Source organism: Berghia stephanieae, chromosome 14 (assembly GCF_034508935.2).
Source record: "Berghia stephanieae isolate SIO BIC M18660-M18661 chromosome 14, UCSD_Bste_1.3, whole genome shotgun sequence".
Classification (NCBI taxonomy): Eukaryota; Metazoa; Mollusca; class Gastropoda; order Nudibranchia; family Aeolidiidae; genus Berghia; species Berghia stephanieae.
Genome location: NC_088373.1, coordinates 11242989 through 11265074, shown reverse-complemented (window position 1 = coordinate 11265074; position 22086 = coordinate 11242989). Strand labels below are relative to the sequence as shown.

General features: G+C 37.3%; 1 protein-coding gene across 1 annotated transcript; it reads left to right on the top strand.

The window, feature by feature from the left end:
• Positions 1-3703: 3703 nt before the first annotated feature.
• Positions 3704-21986, top strand: LOC144960000 (26S proteasome non-ATPase regulatory subunit 9-like). The gene is made up of 6 exons (XM_078892924.1): positions 3704-4027; positions 13464-13566; positions 14820-15031; positions 15958-16056; positions 16586-16674; positions 18999-21986. The coding sequence occupies exons 1-6, from the start codon at positions 3932-3934 to the stop codon at positions 19033-19035; spliced, it is 636 nt and encodes a 211-aa protein (XP_078749050.1). The 5' UTR covers positions 3704-3931; the 3' UTR covers positions 19036-21986.
• The last annotated feature ends 100 nt before the right edge of the window (positions 21987-22086 follow it).

Sequence of the window (22086 nt, the reverse complement as noted above, 5' to 3'; positions counted from 1 at the left end):
GGACGGGTGAGACTGAGAACCAGTCCTCACAATAGCACTAGAGGTCTTGTATGCAAGATGTGATTTCCATTGATGCAGTTTAAAGACTGTCCTGTTTTATTCATTCTGGTGCACGCTGTAGGTTTTTTGGGGTTTTTTTTTTTTTGTTTCTTGTTTTAAAGAAAGATTCTTTGGGCTTTTTTCTTCAATCTAAGACTTGATTGAATTCTGACTCAATGCAAATCAACTTTGTTCCAACTCCAACTCCTCAATTTCAAATTACAATGAACTTGTGCGCCCTTCCTTCTCTGTTAACCTACAGGTTATTGGATATGTAAGTTTAATACATTTACGTCTACCACAATGATAGACTAGCAATTTATCTAAATATCTTGCATTCGTCTTTTGTAATAACTTTTCATTCTGGGTTACACATGAAAGTTAGCAATGCCGGGTTACAAAAGTATTTTGATATTAAAAAGATCATCATCCTAACATTCTAATCTTAATCTTTGTCATCTTACTTTTTTTTTTATATGTTGCCAGGTGTAAGACTTATTAATTTTGCAAGTCATCATCATCATAGCTTGTCGCACCAACACCAAACTCACTCCACAGCATTGGGGAGCAGACTCTTAGGTCATGGTCAGTGCAGCTGAGCCCATCCTGGCATTCTCTAAGGATGTCTGCTCTGGGCATTCACATGTACACAAGCTAGTCTCAGCCAGCCCCACTTTTTCATGCCACCAGTTGTTCTCACAAGTTTTGCCCGTGCTGTGTTCAGTGTTACCAATTCATTCCTGGGGAGCTCGGTTCCGTAGGACAGTTCTTCTCTCGGATCTCCAACAGCTTCATTTGCATGATTGTCCCACTCTGTGTGGAAATCCTGTATACAGCTGCATGGTCAGGGTTGATGCTTTCTTCCGTCATGAAGCTCTTTCTCGACTTCAGTCTACTTTTTATTGGGCTGTGGTCATGTTGGGGGTGCCTTGGGTCCATTTTCTGTTTATATTTCTGGGCTTTGGAAGCAGTGGCTCTTCGAATGTGGGGAGGTGCAATGCCAGCCAGCCGATGGAGGACTGGAACTGCAGTCGGTTTCAAGTTACTCTAATGATCCGGCAGGTGTTATTTTGACATGGCAGGATCTTACTCAGACTGGTGAGACCTTTTCGGCTGTTGAATAGCAGAGGGCTAGTATGGTTGTCCTGACTGTTTTCTGATCTGCTCCCCGTGTAAGTTTTTCTTCTCTTTTCTTAGGAAGTTGTTTCTTTTGGCCACCTTTGCTTTTGTTTTCTTTGCGTTCTGAGAAAAGGACATTGTGCGGTTTACGGTAACACCGAGGTACACGGGGAATGTGTTGTTCTCCAATATGTCCCATTCCAGGAGATGTTCAGTTTCCTGTTTTCTTTAGACTTGGCGGCTCTTTATATGGAAAGCACACTCTTGAGTTTTTCCTGGGTTAGCATTTTGTGAGTTCTTTAAATGTGGGCTCAGAGAGTGGCTCCAGGACATCCGTTAGTCTCTCCTCAATGGTCTTGAAATCAGAGGCCTGGGACGCGAGACACAGATCATCAGCATATAGAAACCCCTGGATGTTCTCGAACTGAGGTTGGTCATTGGTATAAACGTTGAAAAGGATAGGTGCAATTACCGATCCTTGAGGGAGTCCGTTCTTTTGTGATCTGCTTTTCTTCCCATCCATTTCCACAAAAAAGTGATGGTTTGACATAAGGGATTTTATTATTGCAACTATTTTTGTGTTACGAGTTACCCTTGCAACCTTTAGGAGCAGTTTCCTGTGATTTACTGTGTCATAGGCAGCTGCCAGGTCCACGAACACAGTTCATGTAATTTGTTTGTTCTCGTAGAGATGACTGATCCTACCTCAATGGCGATTGGTCCGGATTGTGATTTTGGTATGGGGTTGCCGACAGTTTTTGACATGGCTGGAAGACACAAATGCAGGGTCTGGGTTGTAACCTGTTCTCCAGCGAGCGCTTGAAAAGGATGATTCATGCGTCATAGAAGAGTGTCAGATTATATTGGTCAGCCCATTCCTCAACAGTATCTACATCTTCGTTGTTCTCATTGTATCCCCATTTGGTGCTGTGGCTGTTAAAGTCACCTATCACAATCATTGGTTTTTCACTAGTGGTGGATGTAACTGGCCACTTGAATGGCGTTGGTGGAGGTTTGTTGACAGATATCACATTGAAGTGTCTGCCTTCAATTCTGAGAATTTCCACCTCACTTACTGTCATGTCCTGGTTGTATGTCACTATTGATTTGTCTTTGACTTTGATGTAGTTAACGCTACCGTGAATGTTGCTTTCATGTTGTATGACTAAATGCATGCCAGGGATGTTTAGTGCCACGGTCTTGTGCGTCTCTTGTAGACAGAGTTGCGTCGCTGGAGGCCGATTGCTACAACACACACAACACCAACATTTTGCAAGTATCTTTAACACTTTTACCATTAAACGATGATATTGACAACAACAATAATAATAACTATTATTATTATTATTATTATTATTATTATTATTATTATTATTATTATTATTATTATTATTATTGTTATTAATAATGATATTAGTAGTAGAGGTCTAGTAGTAGAAATAGTAACAGTTGGACCAAGTACATAAATATGAATATTTATACAGCGCATTTCAACAGATTCAGATAGCCGTGAGCAATGCGCTTCACAATGTTTCATATTTATCCCCCCCCCCCCCCCCACTTCAACAAGCCGTATGGAACCATATTTCTTTGTCATACAGCCTGTTAAGCGACCCTTGTGTACTAAACCTGTCACTACCCGTCATTTCTGTAGCCAGATACTCATTCAATCGAGTGGGGTAAGCGGTAAAGTGCCTTAGCCAGGGAAACAACGCGGGGACCACAATTTTTCACGATTAGTCATCCATCCTATTACTGATCACACTTAGCATTGGCATTGCTCGACTTTTGTGACAAGACGAAAACCGTACCGCTGAGCCATACGGTCCGTTAGTTCAGTCTAGTTTTGTGGTATCAGTGGTTATAATACAGTAGTGGTAGTGCAGTTATAGTAGAAGTACGTAGTAGTAGTCTTCTGTTCAAAATGGTCATCTGAGCGAAGAGATAGGAGATAGATTCGAATTTACTCTCTTCATTGCATTGACCGTATGCTTTGACTTTGATCATTTGATACGCTGTAAAAAAAAAAAAAAAAAGTACGGTCCACCTTAACCAAAAACAAGCAACAATCTTAGTTTCCCTGAACATAGATATGGTTTTGTTTACGGGAAGAGGGGGAACCATGATTATGGTTTTCCTACAAAATAAAAGGAGCATTTGGGCTATAAATAATATGATCGTGGCCTCCCTAGCTATCTCAGGCTCGGAGTAAACAGCTGGAATTTATTCACGACCAGCTTCAGTTTGCTGCCTTAGCAACATGTAAACAAAAAGTTGGTTGGATGCGCATGACATTACTAAAGGTCAACTGCAGCATAGTTCGGGTCATTTATAAAAAAAATCTGGGTCACGTTTGACGTCAAATGTTATTGTTTACATATGGGGCACCTTCCTTTACTCTTCTATATCGCGGCCTCAGACTAATGAGATTTTTATTTGACAAAGGAATAAGGAATAAGATTGTTTTAAAGCGAATCGATACTCATACGAATACGAAGAAATTAAATTTTGGCATCATAATTTCCTCATTTGTAACCAAACATAATTTTTTTTTTATTTCTGGTATCTTTACTTTAAAGATGAATAATGCGATTGAAATATCTAAGTAAAAGATGAAAAGAAAACCGTATTTTTTTCTTGGCAAAGTTCTCTGCTTCGACATCACATTACATTTGACAAGGGCATCAATAATTTGTCCGTCATTTTGCTCTAAATAACCAGTTAATCAGGCAACATAATAAAGTTGTAAATTGTAAACAAAACTCAAACAAAAATGGCAAGTCAGAGTCACGCACGCTACAAAGAACTCTGTCAGAAAAAGGAGGAAATTGAAAACACGATACAAGAACTTACAAGTGTTCTTGAATCGGTAATTATTATATAATTTAATAATAAAATAAATTATTATATAATTTAATAATAAAATAAATCGATATAATTATTACACTAAAACTAAAATGCCATCATTTACTTTTGGCTTCAGCCATTCGGACTCGACTCGAGTCTGAATAACTGAATAGTCTCCCGTGGCCGTGGCTAGTCGGACTCAAATTACAATGCGTATATGCAATCAACCGATTGTTCGGACTCAGTCTGAATAGTCTTACGTAGCATTATAGAGAGCTGAGCCGGTGTTACCAATACTTAGCTTCTATAACCAGGACAAATCATTCGTTTGGACAGAAACATAAATAAAAACTTACCGCTTACCGTCAAAAGCAGTTTAGATTTGAAGCTACATTTGTTTTCTATCAAAAAACATTCGGTACTAGACAATCCTTGATGAATTTCAAAAGTTGTGTTTGAAATTATATCCTAAATATTTTCATGATTCATTCCTCGCGAAATCGTGTTTTTTTTTTTCGTCTGTCCAATGGTTGGTGCCCCCTAGTGCCAAGTGCCTGCCGCCTGCCGCGCAAAACAAAGGTTTTTTAAAAAGTTTATTGAGAAAAAGATACGGAAAAAAGTGTCCATTGATAGGTATTCAATTTGGTGCATTAGTGCAGTAAAAATTGGTGCGCAAAATTAGTTCGTAGCGGATGCAAGACTGTGTGTGTGTGTGTGTGCGTGTGTATGTGTGTGTGTGTCTCTTTCTTTTTTTTTTTTTTTGGGAGTGCCTACGTACACGGTAACGGGGCATCTAGCCTCAGAATCTACGTACACGTAAAGTGGTTTACCGTTGCAACACAAGCAATAGATTGTCCTCGCTGTCGTGACCGTGCGCGCTCGTGTGTGTGTGTGTGTGTGTGTGTTATTTTTAAAAAAATCAAAACAATTTTAACCATTAATTACACTCCCCAAACTCCAGATCTTAGTCTTAATGTTATCATTAAAAGACAAGCTTTGCGATTTATAGTTTAATTGAAGCCCGAGTCGAAATATACTCTTACTACTGCTCTCTTGGTGGAAACGATCTATTCTGCATAAGCAATCTGGAGAAAAAAATCAGTGTCACTGTAAAAGGTTAAAATTTCACGAAGTACGCACCGTGAACACCGCTGTAACAATCCTTTGATCTACGTCATCAGGCAACCCATTGTTTCTTTCATCTTTTCCCATTCCCCCTTACTATCCCCCCCCCCCCCCCCCCCCCCCATTCCCCGCCCACATCTCTCTCTCTCTCTCTCTCTCTCTCTCTCTCTCTCTCTCTCTCTCTCTCTCTCTCTCTCTCTCTCTCTCTCTCTCTCTCTCTCTCTCTCTCTCTCTCTCTCTTGTCATAGTGGTATCCCTTCCCTTCCCATCTCATTGTAAAATGAAAACGTTCTGCTGTTTGCAGATACATGTATGATTGTTTTGTTTTTTCTCTCTCACTAGGCATTTGAAAAAAAGCAAAAACCTGAAAAAAAAACAAAACAACTTAACCTTTTAAAGGCGAATATCAATCTTACTTGGACCAAAAATAAAATCTTACCGTTTTCATCAAAAGACAAAAAACAAATTACAATTTAAGAATTTGAGCTTTTATAGAGGGCAATATCCACCCAACGTGCTCAAAGCGCTTTTTATCAACATTCTTACTGCTCTTATGGTGGAAACGTTTTTGTTTTTTTCTGCGTTAAAAAATAATATAAATGAAGACTATTATTTGAAAACAAAAAAAAATCAGTGTCACTGGCAAAGGGTTAATTGCAGTACTCCTGCATCCTGTGAGACTCCTACGGCACTTGCTAATCATAAAAAAGGAAATAGCAATCAACAATACTAAGGTGAAAAAAAAGAAGAAAAAAAAAGGTGGGGGGGGGGGAGCAAATCCAGTAGCAATGCAACCTTTTAGCGGCGAAATTCGATCTTTGACCTAACACCAAATCTTCTATCATCAAAAGACAAGTAACGGCAAAACGATTATAGACAATTGAAGTCCGAGTTTCGATAGTCTGACTGCTCTCTTGGTGGAAACGCTGTATTCCCCGTTAACAATAATAAAGATAAAATCAAACTATTATCTAAAAGCAAAAAATTAGCTTCGCCGTTAAGGGGTTAAGAATACCTGCAACTGCTGCCAGCATCCTTGAGATGCTCTACGTCACCCAAGGTCACCAAGCGACACGTCTCCCTTTCGTCTTCATGCAACACCCCCCCCCCCCCCCCCCCCCTCACCCTCCACTCTCATGGTGGTGGTGGCGGCGGATAAAAAAGGCCTTTTTTTCTTTTATTCAATCAACTTGACTGCTGGTGGACCCTAGGCCTCTACAAGTCCAAGAAATAATACTCACTTTTTCTCTGCTCCAACGAAAATATCTACCCCCTACCGGTCTAATTATTTGTAGCAGACGACAAATTTCTCAAAACGGTCACGTGACACTGTAAAAACAACACAGGAAGTCCATGAAAGCTTATTTACGGCATTTCCTTTGAACCGTGTAAACAACAAAATTTCGTTTTCATTCGACTCAACGGGTCAGATTGGCCGGTATTTTTTAACGAACTAAAGTTCTGAAAAATCAAAATGTTTCTTAGAAAGGTGAAAGATGCTAGTTTTTGAAACAGAGGTAGGTTTTTTTTTTTAAATTTTATATTTTACGTGAATGCATGCTCAAGGCGAGTTGGACGTGCAGCGGAGGTTGGTAGGCCAAAGGCCCACCTCTCTAGTTTTGCTTGTTTTGCTTGTTTTGTTTTTTTGTTTTTTTTTGCTTTTTAGTTTTTTGTTTGTTTGTTGTTTTTTTTGTTTTTTTGTTTTGATTTTTTATATTTTAATTATTGATAATTAGGTACCTACATAAAATTAATGCAAATTAAAATTACAAATATAGTGACTTTCAACAGGTAGTCTAAACCCGTGTCGTGAACGGATTTCCCAATCTCGTTCACGATGTGCAAAATGAGGAAAAAGTTCAGAAAAAGTCTCCACCGAAGTGGGCGTTCTCCATATATGTAGAGGACATATATGGGCGGTTAAAAATGCTCTAAAAGCACATCGGGAATCGTCCCGGTACAGTCTAATTCTAAAACATAGTATGGCGGATCGGATCTGTCAGATACAAACGATAGGCAAAATAGTTAGGGACTTTCATGAAAAATTCAAAGTTTGAATATTAGAACAAAACTTATCTTATGGCAAAGCCCTTAAGACAACAAACACAAAGGTGCAAAAATTATCCTTCTAGCTTTACTTGAAGCAAAGTTATGGCCAAAAATGTGTCGTGAATTACCCCTTCTTTGTACTTGTATTTAAGTACCGAAATCCGTGACCGAAAATGGACGAAATTGTAACATTTTATGTCATAAAAAACAAACCATTCGTCGGAATTGCATGAAACTTTCAGATGTAACAAATACTATGGAAAGAAATATAATAATATCATTTTCAATGAGTACGCACCTATATTGTCAACGCTATTGACCCTAAATGTGCACGCGGAAACATAAAAATTCAAAGATTTTCAAAAAAAATTCGATGATTTTTTGGTTGTACTGTAAAAAGTTGTGGATTGATTTGCACGAAACTGTTACAGGAGACATGGAAAAGGTTGAGAAATGGAATAAAGTTCTTCATATTAATTCAACAGCTTAACTTTTGAGTGTCTAATCCCAATTATGAATGAATTATCACGCGGAAATGGGTATTTCCCCAAATCGATGACCGAAATGTTAACATTTTTGGTCATAAAAAACAAACCGTTTGTCGGAATTGCATGAAACTGTCAGATGTAATAAATACCATGAAAAGAACTATAATAACATCATTTTCACTGAGTAGGCACCTACATTTCAGTGTTATTGAACCTAACTGTGCATGCGGAAACGAAAAAAAGGCAAAGATTTCCCCTCAAAATTCAAAGATTTTTTTTGTTGTACAGCAAAAAGATGTGGATTGATTTGCATGAAACTGTTAGTGTTAGAGAAGACATTGAAAAGGTTGAGAAATGGAATAAGGTTCATCACATTGATTCGACAGCTTAAATTTTGAGTGTCTAACTCCAATTATGAACAAACAAACGAGCGGAAATGAGCATTTCCCCGAGTCGACTGAAATGTTAACATCTTTGGTCATAAAAAACAAACTGTTCGTTGGAATTGCATGAAACATTCAGATGTAACAAATACTATGACTAGGCCTAGGCACCCACATTTTCAGTGTTATTGACCCTAAATGTACACACAGAAACAAAAAGAATTCAAAGACTTTTTGCTGTTGCACAGCTCTTCATATTGAGTTGACGTAATCTGGAGATTTATAAGCTAGAATCATTAACAAATTAATGAGCCAAAATGAGCACTTTCTCACATTATCTCACCTCTATACAATCCGAAGAAGGCTTAATGAGTTGAAGATTGGAGCATCATCTTTGTAGTTCCATATCTTCCCGATATTCATCTTCCGTGCTTGCATTGATGACAACAAGATCACCCATGATAGTGTCTGTGACTATCTCGCTTAGGGTCACTGTAGACCTGGTGCCATCTCCCTTTTCAGCTGCATAGTCGATCAATAGAGAACGTATTTTCCAGACGACTTTAAAACCACAGACGGTGCCACGGAATGTAGTATCCTCGCCATCAACATCCCAGACATGGAGAAAGGAGGAAGAAGGAATTGTGCCCGACAATAAGCTAGATACAAAACTATGTGAACCTGCATCCACTTTTTCAAGGATTCCAGCATGATCTTCCTTAATAAGTAGAGCTTTAACGTCCTTCTCCACTTTGCGTCTGGCAGTCGCGTCTCTCTGTTGCGCCTTCAATGTTTGTCGTTCTTGAGCAGCAGAAAGGTTTTCTTTTTGCCTATCCTTCCTCTCTTTGATTATTACTGGGGCCCTCTTGATGGCGTATTGCAGCATCTGTTGTTTAACAAGTTGACCTTTCTCCATGACATATTTGAGGGTGCCATTCATTGCAGCCTTTACCTTACTGTCAACAAAGCCAACAGTTGCATTGGGGGCCTTTCGGGACAAGGCGTCAAACATTCCTAAAATGCGCTCTGCTGCAATGTTGTTGAGAGGGGCCGAAGATGTTTGTGACAGCATGGAAGGTGTTGGTTGGCTAAAACGTCCGTCGATGTATGGAGCGAGTTGTCTCCTTAGAGTGGCAAGCATGGCTGAACAGACACATTTAACTATGTCAGGAAAGGATTCTGCAGCAGGGTCCTTTTTCAGAGCTAGATAGACGTTGTCAGCTGCAATGGGGACTCCGAAGGCATCGTCGCTGTCTTCAAGCAATTTAGAAGGGTCAGCAGAGAGCTCATGCAGATAATTCAAACATCCCTTCATATATGGCACCATTTCCAAATGTCTCTTCTGCTCTGGATTCTTGTAGAAGAGGCGCATCCAGGGTCCAGTCAATACTTTCCCAAAGAGACCTAGAACTTGTACCTGCACCATTATATCACTGTTACTCAGGTCTCCGAGAAGGGACAGGCGAATCTGGGTTGCAGTGCAATAATTCTTCAGGTAGGTGGTGAATGATTCCTTTAGGCTGTAAATGATGCCTGCAGAGTGGAACAAAACATGGAGCCGGTTTCCTACATACCGAGGAAGAATGCCTTGTCTGAGTCCAGATCTGTCCAAAAATAATTTAAATCCTGCAGGATCACCAGAACTTGCTTTGTATCGAAGCTTTGAAAAACAATAAATGAAGTTGGCTGCACGACAGTCCTTGCCATATACATTACTTGGTATATTTTTTGCTCTGTCACGAATACCAAGTGCTTTTCTTGTGGTTGAGGCTAACCCGTCGAGTGGATGGACGTTGCAGTTTAGCTCTACCAGTTCTTTGTTTAGGAGCATACTCAGCTCAGCACTGACGCAGTGGTTCACGGCAGCTCTGTCTGTCAGGGTACAGGTTATGCTGGCATAAAATATGCTTAAGACATCCTCCATTGTCTGGTCGGTATACGAAGCATAAGATGCAGCAATTCCCTTGAGGGTGTTGACTATATGGTTGAAATAGTCCTCTGTTGTTCCACCGGACAAGTGACCAACCTGCAGGTACATAGTTTTCCTATGTGAGGTAACAATGTGGACCTCATTCACATGAGTGCCCTCAATGGAGGTGGCATCCCATGCAAGTGTAGTGTTGTCCGATAAAAACATGGCTTCTGCAGTCTGGAGGTCGGACAGCACACCAAGCTCATGAGCCATGCAGCAAACAGTCGAGGGTCCCGGAGCACAGGAAAGCTGTTGGTCGTGAAGAACAGAGGAGATGAATAGAATCAGGTCGCCAGCTCTCTCCACAGGAACATTGCTGACCAAGCATTTATAAATTGCCAGTCGCATGTTGTCACAATACCGTCCTGTGTGAGTATTGACGACATCGTCGTCTCCATTTGTTGGTTGTTCTAATTCACTTTCCAAAATCAGAATTCTATTTTGCTCACTCTGTAACAAATCCTCCAGGTTTTTTAATTTTAACTTTGCTTTGTTTAGTGCTATTTCAGTATTAACTCGTCTTCTCTTCTCCTTTTCCAACATCTTGAGAAAATAAGTCCTTTCCCCCACCAACTCTAAAGCCTTCACCCTCCGTTCCAACAACTTCTTGTCTCTCCTCAAACTTCTTAACTCAGACTGCCTTTTTTCTATCATTAAGTCTTTTCTTTGAATTTTGTAATTCACACGTTTTACATTATAAGTTTTGGACAATATATTTCTCTGTCTCCGAAGAGAGGTGCACGTATCCTTGAGCTTTTTAAATAATCCTTGTTTCTCCACTCGCACCCCAGGACATTTTGCACAATCATTTCTCAATTCCAGTGGATTTACAGCCTGAGTCTCATTATCCCTATCCACGATAGCAGCCCCCTCCACAACATTTCTTTTCCTACCAGACACAGGTACACTGAATTCGGATGCCAGGAGACTCTGTAACTTAGGATAATCCCGCTTTCGTTCTTTCTTTGCTTTATATTCCTTCACCAAACGTCTTAGTTTCAAAGCAATTGCATCACATGTGCAGTCATAGCTTTGATTGATGAAAAGTGTATGTATGTAATTTGCAGTTACTGGAAATGTCTTTGTCGTGACGAAGGTAGATATAAATCACATTGCCATTTTTCAGTGGCAGCAGCTCACTGTTTATATAAGCAGTCAAAGCAGGATCTTGATCAGCCATAATGATGTCTTGAGTTAAAAAGAATGATGAACAATGTGAGAATAGTGACTGAAGGTAGTCAGTTTCAAATAATCAATTTAATAACAAATTGCTAAGTTACTATTTCAAAAAAGAGAGCAGTAATTTCCCGCAAGGGCGAGCTATTTTCAATGCTAAATTATTATTTATGTATTTTTAAAAAATTCAATTGGGCAGAAGCCTTCAGACAAGGTCTCGCACATGCTGCAAAACATGTTTTTCAAAATTGACTGCCAACATTAACCAACAAGACATGAAGAGGGGGAAGAAAAAGGGTGACTTAAATGACTTAAAAATTTATAAAAATAAAGACATAGATTACAGTTACAGTTAAGAAAAAAGTGAGAAACAATCCCTGCAAGGGCAAATCCAATTCTTGAATATGATTTGCTAAGGCTAAGACGCTAAGAAGTCACTAAAAATATCTCCTACATGGTGTGCAAAGCCCAGTTTTCAAAGACATGTTCATCATTAAACATGAAAGAAGAAGAAAAAAAAAAAAAGAAGCAGGAGGAAGAGAAGTTGAAGAAGAAGAAGAAGAAGAAGAAGAAGAAGAAGAAGAAGGAGGAGAAGTAGTGGTGGGGAGGGGGGGGGGGGGGGAAGAAGAGAAAGAGAATCAAAAGGAAAGGAGGAGGAAACAGAAAAAGAAAGAAGAAGATGAATAAAATTAAGATCAATAATTAAAAGAAACAACAGGTGATGGGTGGTAAGCTGGCAGAGGCAAGCACCACACCAATTCACTTTTTAAAAATAATATCAATTATATAGGTATTTATATTCACCAAATCCGAAACGAATTCAAAGATAGAATGAAGTTCGATAACTGGTCATGAAGCTGAAATCACATTTCCACGTTGAACAATACAACTGAACTGTCAACAACAGATGATGTAAATGAAAACCAAACCAATCCACAACTTCGGCAATCAAGACAAAGGAAGAAAGTGAAGTGGGAGTTTAAATTTGGTTACTCATAGATCAACTTCCGGCGCGCCTCCAAATTCAAGCGTTTTAGAGGGCGCGTTTGCCGGTTCTTTGTGACGTCATGCCGGTGTTCTATTTAGATTGTCGCCTGCTCATGGAAAATTGGAATAGTCGACGATTCTGTCGTTTTTAAAATTTTTATTGTCGGATGAGTAGTTTTTGAGTTACGTTTCGACAAAAAACTGACAAATTTTCATTGTGAAATCACCACAAGATAGAATCTATTAGTTTTAAAGAAAATTATGTAGAAATAATCCTCAACATCGGAACTTTTAAAATTAGGAAACAATTTTATAATACACCGCAAAACGAATATCAAACATGACCTAGAAAAAAGAGTTGATGTAACTTGATGGGGAAATTGGGGCACACGATCTAGCGAGGGGAGGGACTGGGGGAATCGCGGCCGCGATGGAAGTACCTAAAATAGTAGATCTAGAATTAGGCTTGGTGTCGAAGAGAGAGAATGAATGGTGTCACGATGACGTCACGTTTACGTGGGAGACAGTGAACAAACACATGAAGATTACTCACAACAGCCTGATCGAGACACGACAGTCATACCATAACAAAACACTTACAACAACAACATAAACCTATCACAATAATCAGTGACATAAAATCTTCCCCACACCCGCTTTATTTGATGAGAAATACAAAATCATCGACCAATTGGAAGTCCAGAAAGAAATAAAAAGAAAGTAACAAAAATAACAAAAAAGTCAGTCAAAGTAATTGTGATATACCTAAATGGAAAGCTATTCTAACAACATAACACTAACACGATATCCAATTAAAATCAGGACAAAAATAAATAATGTTTAAAAATGACATATTCTGATAGTGTGAGACAGGCAGCAATTCTTCTACCGTCCAAAGTAGGGGTATTTGTATTAGTAATTAGCTGAGTCAGTCTGGTATGATGGGTAAGCCCTTTTTCTAGTTTCTTCCGTAGTGGCTTCCGTAGTTTCACAGCACTTTTATTACATTACTTAATCTTTTAGCCATTATGGACTTTCAATAAGTTGCAATGCTGCATCTATTCTCACCCTGTTTTAATTCTGTAATCATGCATTCTTATGTTATGTAGAATTCTATCTTCAAAGATGTTGATTTTCATAATTGTAAATTTATCTGTCATTATCATAGATCTGAACACGGTTTTAATCATTTCGTTTCCCCCTGTAAAATGGCGACTAATAACTGTGAAATTATCCTGCAACTTAATTTTTTCACATTTTTTTTTTCTTTCCCTGAAGCAAAAGAATGTAGGAATGACAGAAAAGCTGATTGATGAAGAAGGTTATCCAAGGTCTGACATTGATGTCTACTCTTGTCGTCATGCAAGACATCAAATTTCATGTAAGTTGTAAGCCTTTTAAAAAAAAATTAAATGGGTTTCCTGATCACGGTATCAGTAGAGTCCTCAATCCACTTATTTTAAATCCTTGTTGTTAATATGTTGCTTGTGAAAAAAATATATTAAAGACCAAGTGAACAAGAAACTAAGAAAAATTAATCATTGAATGAGTATTAATGATAGAGCATATTTACATTTGAGTACCAGAACTCTCACAGTGCGTATCGGTGTTGTGTCTGATTACATAGATAATTAACTCATCTGGTTGGGAATACATTTGAAATATGAAGACGTCCAGGCTGCTACCATGTTAATATGTTGCTTGAAAAACATATAATGAAGACCAAGTGAACAAGAAACTAAGAAACTTTAATCATTGAACGAACGTTGATGATAGAGCATATTTACATTTGAGTGTTAGAACTCTCACTTTCAAAAATATTGATGATGAAGAAAGTGTGTGTATTGGGGGGGGGGGGTTGAATGTTATTAACGATTGCCAAAAGGGAAGTAAGTATCTAGAAAAATGAATTACTCTCCCCTTTCCGTTCCCTATCACAGGCTGTCATGTTGAAAGCTGTTTTTAAAAAAGAAAACAGCAAAAATTTTAAAAATAATATTTTCCTATTTCATGTATCATCAAACTCCTATTTTGTGACAGATCTGGTAAGGTGAATAGGGGGAAGTGGATGAACAAGTGTCATTTGTTGTTTTTTTCGATGATGATGATGTTGTTGTTGATGCCGGGTTTTGTTTTTGTTTTTTGTTTTTTTACGATAACTACTATGTTACTAGTGTGCATCTTGTGTGAGTGTGTCTATGTCAATATTGTATTGTTATAAATGTGTAACCAAATGACAAATTGCCACTTTTTTGGGGATAATAAAGATATATTATTATTATTCAGTCCATCATTGAATCCCAAGCCAACTGCAACACTTAACATATAGGACATGACTTGACGCCTGTTAGGAGATATTACAATTTTTTCGGACAAAGACAACGCTGTAAGCACCCCGGTACTATTTTACACCCGAGTATGGTGAGAGAATGTGAGTAAAGGGTCTTTTCCAAGGACTCAATGCACCAAGCGAGGCTCGAACCTTCCAATCCGAAAGCGAGTGTCATACCACATAGTCCATCATGTTGCTATATCACCTCTGCATCACTAATAATCAAGTCAAAGCCAGATATGCTTTAGATATGTTATTTTCAAACTGAGATATCTTTATAGAATATTTTTCTTCTCATTCAGGTTTACAGAATGACCACAAAGATGTGATGGAAGAGATAGAACAAGTGTTGATAGCAATCCATGCTGAAGCTCGGCAGGCGAAAGAAGCTGCAAAGGCAAGAGGGGAAGAGGAAATGGATCAAACATCATCAGATGTTGCAAAAGATGAAGAAGAATTAAAACCGTTTGCCTTGGTGGACAGGGTGGACAAAGGATCTCCTGCCAGTAAAGGAGTGAGTAGATTAATTGACCTGGGTGGGGTTCCCGACCTCCCATAGTGGGCAAGGAGGTACTTGCTGTGTCTTCTATCCCCCCCGGTATCTGTTATCCAATTGCTTTCTGTCTTTGTCTTGGAATGAGATTACTTAGTTTTGTCCTGACCCTGGCTGGAGTCCTTGGCTGACAGGGAAACAGTCAAATGTATAGTTAGTTTTGGTAGATGATATTTTTTTCCTTGTAAATCATCTCTCTGTTATGTACTGTTATTTTTTTTTTTTTAACAGATGATTTGTAAACATTTGAGTGTATTCCTCTTAGTGGGATCTTGTGCTTGTGTCTGGGTGAAACAATAGGTGATTCAAACTAAGTAGTACTTTGATATTGTGCCCTTGGAATCTACATCTGTTTCCTATTTGAACCACTCCCCTTTGTTTTCCTTTTTCTTGGGTGCTTTAATTGTAATTATTGAACTTTTTACTATCCTATTTTCTTCCTTTTTACTGGCGCTGATATGTCCTTAATGGGTTTCAAGCGCCGTAAAACCCTTAAAAACAAAACAAAAAACCCAGATTGATTGACAAGTATGTTAGAAATTTGACAAGGGAAAATCAAATTGTTCTTCCAATAATTTTTGAGTTATCACCCTTTGTCCTTTTTAAAAAAAAAGTTACTTATCATTATTATTAAAGTAGGAGCATACTTGTTGGCTTTTGCTTTCACCGTATTTCCTTTCTTTGAAATCAATTCCAATGAGATTGGAGACCCCTCAACACAGATAATTGTTGTAATGTTTGAAATGATTTATCAAAACTTATATAAATAATTTATCTATTGTAGAGAGAGTGTGTATGGAAATAGAAATGTTTTGGGTTTCTTTATTTATTGTTGTTGTAATATAGGAGTTTTATTATTTCTTTCTTTCTTTCTTTTTTTTTAATAGGGCATTGAGGTGGATGATTTGCTGGTCCAGTTTGGGTCAATCACCCTTGACAATTTCAGCCTGCCTCAAGTGTCAGCTGTTCTAAAGCACAGTATTGATGTAAGTATTGACTGACATTCTTATAAATTTGATTTTTTTGTTGTTGTTGTTTTCAGGTCATCAAAGTGATGAAGTTTTTTACTGTATTTTTGTTTGTTTCTTTTTTTTTGGGGGGGGGGGGCTCTTTTTTTTTGTTTGTTTTTTTTTTGTTAGAGAAAAGCTGAAGTAAATAATATATTTAAAGAGATCTTTTATCTATTTTTAAAGATCTGAAAAAGTGTGTATGAAACAGTGCCAGACAAAGCAGGGAGGAAATTACAAGACAAAAGAATTCCGAAAAATCAGCTTACCTCAAGACATTCTGATTTTTTTTCTTTCGTATATTTTTCTCTCTGCTTTGCCTTGCATTGTTTCATACACAATTTTTCAGAAATCGATCTTACACCAGTGCCTTCTTTTATTTTATTTTTTAATTTATTAATTATTTTTTCTCCTGGTATAGAAGCTGTCACGAGATTTACATTTATATCTAAATGCTTCATCACACTTTTTCCTTTCCTTACAACTCCAACCATTTTATTTCTGTCAGAAATCATTGAATGTAACTTTACTACGCGGGGACAAGAAAGTCAAGTTGACTTTGACACCAACAAGATGGGCTGGACCTGGGTTTTTAGGGTAAGAAAAAGTTCAATATTTTCTTTGTGATAGATAAGATAAATTTTACCGATCCGTGAAGAAAATGTATTTAAAATAATCTTTCTGCTATGGCTATTAGAATTGATCAAGTAAACGTATAGTACAACTATGCTGATGGTTTTCCTCGGATCCACAAAAGTCTGTGATGTTGGAGTCACATGAGGCATTTTCTCCTTTTAAAAATTATATGCATGCGTAAGCTACTCAGAATAAAATGGATGGATAGAATTAAAAATGAAAAAGTATGGAAAAGAACACAGCAGAAACCATTGGGAGAGGAAATAAGAAGAAGACGATGGAGGTGGATTGGACACACCCTTAGAAAGAATGACTCCACTATAACAAAGAAAGTATTGGACTGGAACCCTCAGGGCAGAAGATCAAGGGGAAGGCAACGAGGAACATGGCGAAGAATTAAAGAGACTGATATACAGAGAAGTGATGAGACATGAAATGAGATTTTAAAAAGTTAGCTCAAGATAGAGAAGGATGGAAACTGTTTGTCTGGCCTATACCCTGACCCAAGGTGAAAAAGGCAATGATGATGATGATGAAAAATTATATTTTCTCCTATCAATGTATTGGCAATAAAAAATTTGCTGTGTTGTGAGAACAAACAGGTGCATTTCCCCACTCTCCAGTAGTTAGCTAGAGCCTGTCTATCCATATTCCATCGAGACTGTGCTAGTATCAATGATAATTTATTATCCTCGTTGCTCTAACATTGGGGATTACTGCAGTAAAAATGGGACTAAAAGGCAATCATTCAAAATTATCCCCCTTTTCCACTTCTTGTCACCATCAGCAACGGTAAGTATGTAAACAATTAGAAAAAAAATAATGTTTGCATATTCTTTCCTTCCAAGAACAATCAATTTCATGCAGTTTCTTCATGACTTATCTAGAAAAAAAGATGGAGACAGGTACATTTTATGGTATTTGTTAAAGTCAAAATGACAAGTTCCTCATGAAATGCAGTAAAAATTAATTAAACTTTACCCTTCCCCAGAATTTTTTTTTTCTAAAGGAAATAAAAGTTATTTAATTGAGAACTTTAAAGCAGGAGAAGATAACAAAATTTTGTAAACAGCTGTTTGTCTCATGGTCTCATGGAAACCCAAGGTACCATCGACTCTCAAAACCCAGTTTTCATGGTTTTATCTTTGTCTTTCTTTTTCTTTTTTTTTTTTATTTAAAAAAAAATCTATTTACCACTTACTTATTGGCTTGGTCATAGTAGTTTAAATAGCATCACCACAAATTATCCCTTGATAAATATTTCACTTTATCAAAGACGAGATGAATTTATGGCAAATCCTCTTAGGGAATTTTATTAGACCAATTCCTTTTGCTCATCTTATCTGAAGCTAGAGTGACGTCCCTTAATTTTCAGACTTTTCGAGTTCTAGTCACATTGATTTTATCACGCAGCTGGCACATAAGACACAGGGTGATTTTACTTAACTATTGAGCATAGGTATATTTGATATCAACAAAGGTTTACCTTACAAGTCTTTATAATGCTGTGTCTTTTCAAGATACTCAACATATCTTCAACTGGGGTGACTTTGCCTAAATGGGTGACTTTACCTCTATAGATTTGGACAAAATAGTATATTTAGTTATGTGACAGTTATTTCTTTTGATTAAGAAAAAAAAAATCAAGTCATTTAATAATAATAAGCAAAAAAATGCAACAAGCCTGAGAATTCTCAAAATGGTTCCTAATCGGTTGAGGCAAAGTCACCCAGTTCACGGTACCTCAATTGGGACTCTAGACCCTACGGCCTTAGGATTTAAATTTAAAAGTGAGTGGTGTACCATAATATCATACCAAGTTTTATTCATTTTCCAGACATGTCAAATCGCTCTCTACCTTCTTCTTCATAATCTAAGAATTTCTTATGAAGGAGAGTCAGTCTACAATTTTTTTAATGAAGTTTTCTCTGTCCTCCTTTAAAGCATCTTTAAGTTTAAGAAGACAAGAGTATTTGCTTTCAGTTTTCTATGAGTGTTTTTATAGATTTTGTTGAATGATATTATTATATATGAATGCATGTGTGCATATATGTATAAGTATAAGCGCTTCCAAGCACTTTTGGTGGAAAGGGGCACTATAGAAATTACGCATTATTATTATTATTGTTATTATTATTATTATTATTATTATTATTATTATTATTATTATTATTATTATTATTATTATTATTATTATTATTATTATTATTATTATTATTACAGTTGTAGGCAACAGGCTTTATTTAGGGCGATTTGTAACTGTTTGTATTCCTTTTTCTTTTCAGATGCAACATCAATCCATTGGTCAAAAAGGGATCCTGATGCAATACAGCGTCCATTTTGTTTTTTCAATTATGATATGTGCATGTGCCATTCAAGTCAATTTCATTAACCAAGAGACTTGAGCTGGCTGAAGACAGCATTTTCTATTCATTTAACATACGAACTTGGAAAAATTGAACAAAATCATTGCATCAATTACCATGTTACTTTGTTCTTTAAGATGCTCGTTAAATTTAAGATGAGATGCTCTCTTTAAATGTAAAACAAATTCAATGAGCTTAGATTACATGATATTTAATTAATTTTTTTTTAAAGTTCTCAGGCTTTTTAGAAGGGTGGGGAGAGGGCGGGGGGTATAACAGTGAATATTAGTCATTTTAGGGTAGCATTTCCCCAAACCTGCCAGCCAGTTGTATCCTTGGTGACCGTCTTTTAAACGAGTTTCCAAGCACAAAGTTTGTAAAAAATCCTGTATGCATGATGTCCTTTACTTCATCAGTTGTGAAACCATAGCCCCAGTCTGCCATCAGTTTAAAACTTTCCACTAGTTCATCTTCATGGACCGTTTTGCCAGCATGATCATTCACTGGCATCTCTCCAGACACTCTTTGTAGAAAAGATTTCTTTGTTTACACAATAATACTTTAGGTCTCCTTTTGCTCCCATCTGCTTATTTTTATAACTGCATTGTAAGCCTCCCATTTTACATTACATTCACTGAGATTTCTCCTACTGCCGTCTTTCATTTTATATGTTTGCACCATTCTGGGGATGCAGAGAATAGATGGGGCATTAGACTTAGACACCACTCTTGAATGTGGCTAATGACAGGTGACTGTCCCATAGTGGGCAAGGAGGCATTTACTGTGTCTTCTATCCCCCTATATCTGTTTTCCAACATGCTTTCTGTCTTTGTCTTGGGATGAAATTACTTGGTTTTGTCCTAGCCCTGGCCGAATACCCAAATGTATAGTTAGAATTTTGGGAAATTATATTTTTTGTCTTGTAAATCATCTCTCTGGTATGCACTGTTTATGTTTTGTTTGCATATTATATATGATTTGTAAACATTTGAGTGTATTCCGATTAGTGGGGACCTGTGCGGTGATCTCAAACTAAGTACTTTGATAGTGTGCTTTGGGACTCTACATGTTTCCTATTTGAATTTGAACCAATTCCCCTTTGTCTTACCTTTTCTTGGATGCTTTGTTATTCTAGAAATTTTTACTATCCCCTTTTCTTCCTTTTTACTGGCGCTGATATGACCTTAATGTGTGCAAGCACCGCAAAATCCTTAAAAACAAACAAAAGAAACAGCTGTGCCATCTTGTCTGTCTACATAAGTTTGAAATAGAATGGTATGAACAATAGAGATATCAAATAGTACTCGAACTGCTTGCATTTACTCTTTTTTTTCTTCTCATATAAGAGCATGAGTCGGGGGCATTAAGCACTACCAAAGTTATGCTTGAAATATTTCTTCATTCAGGATCAATAAATATACCAACTCTTGGATGGAGTGACAAATATACAATTAGAAACACGATAAAAACATTTGAAAATAGCTGAATAGCATTGAGCAAAGGAATGCATTCTTACAACCAATAAGCACATGAAAGATGAAAGTCACAGGGTTGCTCTCCTGAGTTTGGCACCGACCATGTGACTTTTTATTCTCTGTTTTTATCTGCACTTTTGGCACATCAGGCACAAACTGACTGAATTAAAAGTCTCTGAAACAATTTCTGTCTTTGTTTATGCACAGATGGATGTCACATTTGATGCTAAATAAGTTCGACTTATTGCTGCAGTGAGGGTGCCTACACATTGAACGTCTGCAGGCGGAATTAAGTTGGTAATCCTTTTCTGCATTCATTGTTATTCGGAATGTTCTGCAGTCCCACTCCTTTTTCGACTCTTAACAAGCAGTCTGCAATTTCGCTTTGAAACTGTAACAGCTTCATTGCTTTTTTGTTCAGGAGAGAACAATGCTGACGATACCTCATCCCAACTGGTTACAACCGCCATTTCGAGGTCCCATCTGCGTGTTTTGATTTTTTATGTATACAATGACGTTAACGAATCCAGCAGATCCACACACCCCATGCATGACTTTAGGTTTTGATGATTGCTGGACATGGGATGTCGATCTTCTCCTTTGTCTTATTAACATAACTGTTTGCTGAAGAATTCATTTCTTTGTTACTTTCTTCACCCTTACTCCACCTCTTGGTTTTGTGATAGGGCAGTTCAATCCTCTTCTCACTATGGGGTAAACCGTTGACCAATTTATTGCCATTTGTTGAGCGAGGGGAATGTAATCCTGTCAAAACAGCGATACAGTCTTTGTTTGTTTTCATCTCTTATTTTGTTGTTGGTTGCCTCGGCATCTTCCTTTGGGTGAATTTTAATGTAAATCGTAAAAGGGCACTTTGTTATTGACCAGTAATCAGAAGTTCAGGTAGCAGACGATAGACTGAGTCGTCAAGGAAACTAATTTGTTGACATAATCAGAGTGAGTTCCCTTGGACCTTGGCTGATGGGGAGAAGGTTGATTATGATGATAATGATATTTTACTTTTGATTTCATTTTGTTTTCACTTTACTCCTCTAATAAAACGTCGCCCAAATCTCTTACTTGCGTAACCGACATTTTTCCACTATTGAGTTAGAGCCATTTTAAGATTTTGACAAACTTTAAACTTTTATAAATATATAAGTAATAAAGTTACATAGCTGATTTTTGTCATGAAGAACAATAAAGCGATATATTTTAACTACACATTATAAATTTTGTTATATTGTAGGAAATAAGCATATTGCAGGCAATTTTGTCACTTACGCTAGTATGTGACTGTAATTTTCAATCGTTTTGTGTCACTTATGCTAATGTAATGTCACTTATGTTAGTACGTGATTCCAAAAATATAGACTCGTACACTTATTTATAACACTTAATCCAAAATCAAAGAGATTAAATTCAAAGAAAATATTTAATAAAACAAACAAATTCGATGTATTTTATAATGCCAATCATACCCGGACTTGAACATCATTGAGCAATGAACATGATTAAATTATTCAATATTA

Coding starts and splice junctions, on each gene's coding strand:
- LOC144960000 (XM_078892924.1), top strand. CDS start 3,932: ATGGCAAGTCAGAGTCACGCACGCTACAAAGAACTCTGTCAGAAAAAG. Junction 4,028..13,463: donor TTACAAGTGTTCTTGAATCG/GTAATTATTATA, acceptor CTTTCCCTGAAG/CAAAAGAATGTAGGAATGAC. Junction 15,032..15,957: donor GATCTCCTGCCAGTAAAGGA/GTGAGTAGATTA, acceptor TTTTTTTAATAG/GGCATTGAGGTGGATGATTT.